The sequence below is a fragment of the Mastacembelus armatus genome, chromosome 7 (assembly GCF_900324485.2).
Source record: "Mastacembelus armatus chromosome 7, fMasArm1.2, whole genome shotgun sequence".
Lineage (NCBI taxonomy): Eukaryota > Metazoa > Chordata > Actinopteri > Synbranchiformes > Mastacembelidae > Mastacembelus > Mastacembelus armatus.
Genome location: NC_046639.1, coordinates 16,808,311 through 16,817,389, shown reverse-complemented (window position 1 = coordinate 16,817,389; position 9,079 = coordinate 16,808,311). Strand labels below are relative to the sequence as shown.

Sequence of the window (9,079 nt, the reverse complement as noted above, 5' to 3'; positions counted from 1 at the left end):
AATTTAGGAGATCTGGAGACTTTTATCTCAATCTAGGGCAGAATCAGAGTAGTCTCATAATTTAAGGTCTTAGCTACTGACCCTCCCTCTGTGTCAGTGACTGTGGATGTCCAGCAGGTGCCGCTGCCAGCAGACTGGTAAAAGCCCCAGGTCTGACTGACAGCAGAAACACAGCGTGGGTGTCTGCCTGTCACCCGGGGGCCCTGTGTCAACAGCAGAGGGAGGAAGAAGAACCGCAGAGGAAATCAGACAGTAACCCTTCTGCAGACATGGACCTACGGTCTGAGCTGCTCAAGTCCATCTGGTATGGTTTCACGGCCTTGGATCTGGAGAAGAGTGGTAAGGTGTCCAAGTCTCAGCTCAAGGTGAGTAAAGTGGTATCTATCTGAGTTGGAACTTGAAACTTTTTTTCTTGTCTGAGAATTCTTCCAGTTTTTTACTGCGCTGCCTCATTTCCTATCACATTTCATATTATATCACGTGGACTCGCCTTGAGACAGAAGAGGTGAAAATATTTCATGTGCTCAGCTAGCTAAATGTCACACATGTGTTTATTTAGTCATTAATATAGTTGATTCTGTGCTTCAGGAAATACAGGTGTACGCAATCTGATATTACTTATCAACTGCCTTGTGAAACAGTTTTAACCACATGCTGTTCAACAAGGAACAAATTTGTTCCCTATAGTTAGAGGAAAATGCTTTCTCTGCTGAAAGAGGGCACAATATGCACCTCTGTTTGGGAAGAGCACGAGAGTAACAGTTTGCCTTCAGTCTGTATATGAATAGGAGCCCTCATCTCCAAGCTGTGCTTACACTGGGCCTCGGTGTCCCAGCTTGTAGTGCAAAGGGTCCTCTGGCACTGGACTTGCCCAGAGAACAGCCTGTGTGAATAGAGTATGTTCACAACATGAGCCTCGTGTTTGTCAAAAGAACACTGTTACAGTGAGAGCAAGGACAAAGTGGAAACATGTTGGTGATTGTTGTCAATTGCAACATGGTTTCAATGAAGCCACTGTATTTTTGTTGATCTCATCGTTATGTCACTTGGTCTTGGTGTGGATTATAAGACTCCATTTCCATCCACCTCCACGTTCCTGAAATGTGCCGCCTGCCGCTTCTGGCTCATAGCAATGCAGCCTCATGACCGGGCTTATCCCCCTCATGCGTGCAGCCTGTGTACAGGCACTGCGTTCTTTAGATGCGCACAGAGGCAGTCAGCTTGTGTGGTGTGGCCTCAAAACTGACAGATAGTATAATGCACTGGAATCTAGAGACAGGATGTGGTTATGGCTCAACATAGAGAGACTGGTTGTCTGATAACATGCATCAGTTTTCTCAAGACGTGGCAGGTTCTCAGTTAAAGAAATACATTGCAGTAAAAAGAAAAGTCTCTGACAAATAGTAGTTCTACTAGTGATTACAAAATTGTATATTTTATTGTTTGAGCATCATTATTGACAATTGATATTTATATTTTTTTCTATATTTAACCCATTTTTAAAATTCATTTTATTTTTAGCATTTTATTCACAATCTGATGCAATGTGAAGCTCTTTGAACTGCACTAAACTACATGTCAGCTGCTGTAGAAATAGTTTAACAGATTCACTTTTTAAACAGTTTAAATGTTGTAGTTTGCCTTTTAGTATCTTGCTTTTCTTGTTTTACATTTTGCCACACTGACAAAAAAATAAGTTAATAATGTCAATACAACAGAAACTCAAAACTTTAGTTCCCTAAAGATCAAAATAACTTTTTCCTGAGGAATAGTAACATCAAGGTTTATTCCACCATACTGTCAACTGTTCACTGGGTTTCCATTCATCCAAGCATTTCTTAAACTGGTACATCCAGGGTTGTGGTGGGGATTGGAGCCAAGTCCAGCTGTCATTGGGTGAGAGGTGAGGTATGGACCGGTTATGGGCCCACCAGTTATGGGGCTGACACGTAGAGACAGACAAAAACATACTCTCACCTACGGGCAATTTAAAATGACCATTAACCTAACCTCAAACTATTTTCTTTTGCCTGCGGGAGGAAGTCTGCATACCTGGCAAACAACAATGCTAACCATCACACCACTGTGTTGACAAGATTTACAGTATTTAATTTGGAGTTAGTAGTGATGTGATATCAACATTCATACATATATACCAGATTTTATTGATGTGTGCTCTACTTTTGGACTTAGCTCACCACCTTAACAATGGAAATAAGTCTGCCCTGTACATTGTGATTTTTCAGGTGTTGTCTCACAACCTGTGCACAGTATTGAGTATCCCACATGACCCAGTTGCTTTGGAGGAGCACTTCAGGGATGATGATGATGGTCCAGTTTCCAGTCAGGGTTATATGCCTTATCTCAACAAATACATCCTGGATAAGGTGAATAAAAACAATCCGCTACAAGCTCTTTTTATTTCACGTTCATATGCATGTTAGTCAAGGGTGCTGTCAGAGTTTGTTTGTTTTTTTTAAATCTCTGCATTTTGTTGTTGTAGGTTATTGAAGGCTCCTTTAATAAAGAAAATGTTGACGAGCTCTGTTGGACTCTTACGGCAAAGAAAAACTACCAGCCGGACAGAAGCAGCAGCACTATTCTGCCAGAAATAGATGCTTTTCGACTTTGGTGCCTTTTTAATTTTCTGTCTGAGGACAAATACCCTTTGGTTATGGTCCCTGACGAGGTAGGTTCAACTATAACTTGTTTACATGTAGGAATTTCTTCACACACTCTCATAATAATTATTGGGGGTATTTTCTCATGTCATTTTTCTTAAAAATAAATAAATTAATTAATTTCTTATAGATAATGTAAAGATAACATATGTATATATATATATATATATACATTATCTATACCTGCTTTCAGGAAAGAACATTATTATAATTTCTAACAATAAACTTCATAACAATATGGTTTGGCTGAAAAAAAAACATGTATTAATGTAAGTCTGTGCAAACAAACTATTTTGCAGATCAGGAACTCAACGCTGATCATGGCGGCTTATGTCTAAAATTAGCAACATGGATTTTTCCAGTTATTGTAAAGTTGGGTTTATGACTGTAGTCAGTAAAATGAGACCTAAATTTGGTGCTTAATCTTTTACAGTCAGAAGGCACATGCTGGCTGAAACTATGCTTCTTGCCATCATGGAACACCGTGCTCTTTTTGTGCAGCTGTGTAGACCTGTTTCACACTTGCAAGCTCTTTTTGTGGTTTCCTGTTGAGTGTTTTTCACAGCTGCTGCCAAGAGAAAGCCCTTAATTTTGAGGGGAGAGTATTTTCTATCACACTGAATTTAAGATTATCCACTTTAATTTTGGCACTCGCTTCACGCGCAGAAACACACAAAGAAATCTGTGGCCTAGTGAGAACTACAGTGATATAAATACTGTTACTCTTAAAGTAGGTTTAATTAAGAAAAATCATAAATAAAGGTTTCTTCAGCTAAAGGGCAACATGTTGGACATGCTCTTTAATGGAGTGGCTGCTTTCTTAGTTGCTTCTTCATTTGAGTACAAGTATCAAACACAATTCAGATGAGTCCTTATTTCTCCTTCTCAAGGTGTTTGGTTTCTTGTCCTTTACAGGTGGAGTACCTCCTCAAGAAGATATGTATGGCAATGAGCATTGAATTTAACTGTGTTGAATTAGAGGACTTCTTCTCCCAAGACTCAGTGCATCTGGGTGGCATTACTGTTTGGGCTTTTCTGGAGCTGATGAACTCGGGAAAGATAAACAGAGGGATTGATAAGAGCGTCATCAGCATGGCTATAGAGGAGGTGTACAGGGAGATAGTTGGTGATGTTCTCAAAGAGGTAGGAGACTCATCTGCACCCAGACCTTGTTTTGTGTTCCCAACATGCTCTTATTTCTTTCAGTGACGGTGTGTGTGTGTGTGTACGTGTCTTTTGGTTTGGGTGCCTGCAGGGTTATCTGTGGAAGAAAGGTCAGCTGAGGAGAAACTGGAAGGAACGCTGGTTCACTTTAAGGCCGAGCAACCTTTCCTACTATACAGGGGAGGACCGCAAAGAATGCCAGGGCAACATCGTTCTGGATGGGAACTGCTGTGTGGAGGTGAGCGCCTGGAAATGATCATCTTTCAAAAACCTAACAATGGAAAGAACTGTGGCTTTTAATAACAAAAAATTCCTTGTCAGGTTGTGCAAGGAGAGACGAACACACTGCTCATTTGTGATCTTTAAAATAAAAAGACAGTGGTTTCCAACCTCGGGGTGGGGACTCCCCCAAGGTGTTGTAAGATTAGACTGAAAGGGACACTGGATGGTTCACACCTTTTTTTTGTGTGATTCAAGTTTTGTAAAACAAAATAAGGATATATTTCTTTTAACCAACAGCTGTTAAAGTCAAATTTAATGCTACATTTTTTAAACACATTTTAATACTGTTCTGCTTTTTGTTAAGGTGCAGAATGACAGAAGGCAAGTGTCTACACATAAGTGACATGTGTCAATAATCACTGAAGGTCTCTGTCTCCTTGGCCCACAAATTAAAACTGTCGTCCTCTCAGCAAAAAGAAGTAAAATACACAACCTTCCCTCAATAGTAAATATTGCTTTAGGTGACATAGCCAAAAAAAAAAAAAGTTCAGGAACCAAGTCTAGAAAAAGCACATTAGGCTGAAACTAAAGGTTGCCTTGTTTCATATTCACATTAGATTTCAGATTTCCTCACAGAGCTCAGTTGAGCTGAACACAGGACTGATCACACACTCATGAATGACCCTTTCTGAATGTGAAGCCTGCAGCAGAGCAGGAGTGGAGGGATTGTTAACTGTGCTGTTTTGATGGCTTTTCATATAAACACTGCACCATTGCTCCATAACAAAATCTCATTCTCAAATCATGCTCTAGTCGATAATTAAATATTGTTTGGTCGTTCAAAATGGATCAGAAATGTCTTTTCTACATGTCTTTTCCGCTATATGTTAAAAAAATGCTTGATGAGACACACTGACTGACCGAATGGTGTTTGTCTTGAACAGGTGCTGCCAGACCGAGATGGGAAGAGGTGCATGTTTTGTCTAAAAACCCTCTCCAAGACTTATGAGATGAGTGCGTCAGACACCAAACAGAGACAGGAATGGACTACAGGTCAGAGGAGACATTCGGTGATATTGATCACTGATAGGTCACAGGTCAATCTTGAACAATTCATCTTTATATGAAGACAATATCTTCTCCACAGCCATTCAGACAGCTATCAGGCTTTATGTGGAGGGGAAAAAGTCCCTTCACAAAGATCTGAAGTTGAAGAGACGTGAACAGCGCGACCAGCGGGAGAAGAGACGACAGGCCAAGGAGGAGGAGCTGCAGAGGCTACGAGCTCTGCAAGAGGAACGGGAGCGTAAGCTGGCAGAGCTTGAGCTCCTGAAGGAAGCACAGAAGCAGGCTCAAGTGCTGCTGGAGCAGGATGAACAGAGGAGGCGCCAGCAGCATGAACAGCTCCAGCGGGCCCTGGAGGTCCAGCTGCGAGAGGCTGAAGAGGTGAGTGTGCAGGCAATGACATAGAAAAATTTGAATTTAATAGCAGCAAAGCGAATTCTTTTGCTTCTTGCTGTGTGTATCCAGGCCCGGGTCAGTATGCAGGCAGAGATGGCTCTGAAAGAGGAGGAAGCAGAGAGGCAGAGAAAGAGGATCCAGGAGCTGGAGGAGATGCAGAAGCGTTTGGAGGAGGCGTTGCAGCAGGAGATCAAAGCCAGGCTGGATGAGGAGGCCTTCCGCTACGCTCAAGCAGGGTAAAGTGTTATATCAGTAGCTACCCATCTCCGCTAAGCCATGATTAGACCTTCACATATTTTCGCAGCTCATTAAGAAGTTACTTGTGTTAGCTCTAATTAGGGAGGTGTTGATGTGTTAGCTATAAGCAGAGAGATGTTTTTATGTGCAGACAGCTGTTGATCAGATGTCATACTGCATTATGTTCCTGAGGAAGTTGTGCTGACAACAGAGGAACTGGCTACATGCTACTCAGTCAGACTTATTGTATCTCTGTATATGAACCATTTCAAGTTGAAATTTCGGCAAACACCTTCGACAAGGCCCTGCTTACTCCTACAGCAGCTCAAACCTTGCTTGGTGGCAATTATAAATGATAACTAATAGAAAATATTAGTTTTCATGTTTACTGTTCCAGGTTACTGGCTGAGGAGGAGGAGAAAATGAAGGCCCTGATGAACCTGCAGGAGGAACAGGAGGAGTACATCCTGAAGACTCAGAGGGAGAAGCAGGAGCTAAAACAGGAAATGGAAGCCAAGTCCCGGGCCCTCGAGGAGGCACAGAGGCAGCTGGAGGAGGTCCGAGCAAATCGGCACAGGGTAGACCAGGATGTAGTGGTAAGAACCAAAAGATTTTTTTTTTTAATTTCACTGACTTTACAGTAAAATAAGAAAACAATGATCATCACAACTAGAATAAACTGAATCATTCCTATTGGTCTAATATGTCTATGTTTGTTTACATTTGTTGTTATGTTTGCTTGTTGTGGATCTGCTGTGAATCCATGAGCCAATAACATCAGCTATTGTTTTACCTTAACTTAGTTGTACACTTAAGTTTCAAGCCTAAATTAAGTTTTAAAATTTAATTTACAAGGATGACAGGACCAAGATGGCATTATTACCAAGATGGGACCACACATATGCATTAGAGTGCAGGCATTAACTATTATATCCTGTCCTTCAAAATGGCTCAGTATTACCAGCATCCAATCAGACCCAAAGTCATAAGCAAGTAATTTGTTATTTCTGCTTAGTTAAGCCAGTACTATGGTATGTCAACTGTAAACATTTTTATTTATTTTTATTAGTTATTTATTTATATTTTTCCATTCTTGGGCTTTAATAGTAGCTGTAATGCTAACTGTTGTTTATTTGATGACTAGATTTAATAGTCATCAATAGTAAAATTTAATTTAGTTTATGTGTAATTAGTAGGCGGACAAGTCTGGCACTTTTATCTGTGTATTTCTTTATGAGTAGTTGCTGATTGTAGCAAACAGAAGTTTAAGTTGATGGCTCTATTGCTCTGACAGGCTGCACAGAGGAAACTTCGCCAGGCGAGCACCAACGTCAAACACTGGAATGTCCAGATGAACAGACTGATGCGACCGATCGGACCGGGCGGTATGTGTCCTGTCTGCATGACAAAGTTTAAAGCTTTTTTACCTTTTATTCAGTGACCTGGTGAGAAGTCATGCAAACTGGTTTGACAATTAAATGATGATAAAAAGGTGTAATGTAGTGTTTAAAAAGAGGAGTGTTGTGACACTGTTTTTATTGAGAGTGGGTGTGAATATTCTGCAGCTTCTGTCTGTTTCTCAGAAGGAAGACAATGGGGTTGGATGGGTTGATGTTATATTTGATACCCCATTCTGTAGATCTGCTTCCTAATATTAGATTCATCTTCCTGTTTAAACTACTATGGACTACAACTACAGCTCTAAATCAAATTTCATTTTGGGTGTAAACATGCACTTTATTTTCTGAAGTTTAAGTGTTACTGTTCTTGTTTTCAGAGAAGAGACCATCGCTGGGAAGCTCTTTCTCAGCCTTCCAGATGCCGACACAGAGAGATCCCGGGCTGCGTCTCAGAAGGAGATCCGGATCGGAGGATCAGGACGAGGAGAGCAAAGAAAATGTGGACAACAGAGCTGGGTGTGACTTAGAGAAACGTCACTCTCATGCCTCTAACGGAGACATGGATATCCCCTAAGAACATGAATCAGACAGAAATGCTGCCGTGGTCACTTCTGGTCACTCTGTGAGGTTTTCTGACATACTATCAAGGCAGGACTAACATGTGCACAGTATGAAAACAGTGGGACATCTAAACTGAATTCACAGTACTACCATTTTTATCAGATCTTGGATTTCTTGGCTTCATTTCACAGCCAGAAACAGCTTGAAATGTTTTAACGAGAAGTATTTACTGCTCAATTAATTCTCCGACTACAAACTGTGTGAGGCCTGCTGTGGACATACATGATACCTCGGTGCAAATAAAATGAGCTGTGATACAGACCCTGAAAGTACAAGGCTGGTTAAAGAGTAATAGCACTGCAGAGAATGGAAGCTCAATTATTTAGCTTTGTAATGTAAAGAGACATAGTTTCAGTTTTATATATGTTATTTTTGAGGGTTCTTGGGAGTAGCTTCAGTTTTTGATGTGAAAAGTTGGGTCAGTATAAGATGAGATTAGATAAAACTTTATTAATACTCAAAGGGAAGGGATAAAATTCACGATTTTAGAGCTTTTGCCAGTTCAGTCTCAGTGTCACTCCTGATGAACAGGAAAGAGAGAATGAGAGGGGGAGAGTGGTGCGCTTATTCAACTTCCTTGTTCTACTGTGAGTTAACATAATTGTAAATAAAAGAGTGAATTAATCTTTTAACTACATTTCTGCCTGTATCTTTGCTGCGTTAAATTATGTTCAGCATGCGTTTCAATAACACGGCAATCTTCATTTTTAAGAAAATCTGAGTTGATACATTACACAATGGCTGAAATAACATTTTGTTCATGAGGTAAATTAAAAATTAAAAGACTGGGAGCAGTAGACGCCCACAATGCTGAATTTGCAAACTACACATCCGCTTTAGTTTAAATTTGAGTGCATGTCATTGGTTCAGAGCTGAAATGTGTCATCACTGACTAATTCAACGCCCCTCACCCACGAATGTTTTGACTCATCTGAGTGAACAGAGACATCCCCTGACAAACTGCATAAACTGCATGTAGGCTAAAGGTATTGTTATCATCTATAGTCATCTAGTTCTTTCAAGACAAAAGAAGTTAATTATGGTTCATATTTTTCTGATTTGTTGGATTTTTATCCCTGTATTTGTTAATGTATTGACTATTTACTGTATTAAAATGAAATCCATAAAAAAACAATCATAAAAATGTATTTTTGACACTGTGTCTATGGAAGTAAGACAGTGACATAATGTTTTGAATTACCGTATTTTCCAGACTATAAGTCGCACTGAAATATTGGTCGCTTTCAGCAAAAACAGCCTGTGTTATTGAACAGAAAAAAACATACAGTATAT

The 9,079-nt window shown here is 40.2% G+C and overlaps 1 protein-coding gene across 1 annotated transcript; it reads left to right on the top strand.

The window, feature by feature from the left end:
* The first annotated feature begins 185 nt into the window (after nt 1–185).
* LOC113145878 (DEF6 guanine nucleotide exchange factor) lies at nt 186–8,418 on the top strand. Its single transcript, XM_026333015.2, has 11 exons — nt 186–365; nt 2,247–2,387; nt 2,504–2,689; nt 3,597–3,824; nt 3,937–4,083; nt 5,012–5,120; nt 5,215–5,513; nt 5,598–5,764; nt 6,163–6,361; nt 7,060–7,150; nt 7,543–8,418. Exons 1-11 carry the CDS (start codon nt 270–272, stop codon nt 7,737–7,739), a joined length of 1,860 nt encoding a protein of 619 aa, XP_026188800.1. The 5' UTR covers nt 186–269; the 3' UTR covers nt 7,740–8,418.
* Nucleotides 8,419–9,079: the final 661 nt, after the last annotated feature.

Bases quoted from the DNA above. Each gene is read 5' to 3' on its own strand.
- LOC113145878 (XM_026333015.2), top strand. From the start codon at position 270: ATGGACCTACGGTCTGAGCTGCTCAAGTCCATCTGGTATGGTTTCACG. The intron at 2,690-3,596 runs GTAGGTTCAACT...TGTCCTTTACAG, and splicing joins TGGTTATGGTCCCTGACGAG to GTGGAGTACCTCCTCAAGAA. The intron at 5,121-5,214 runs GTCAGAGGAGAC...TCTTCTCCACAG, and splicing joins GAGACAGGAATGGACTACAG to CCATTCAGACAGCTATCAGG.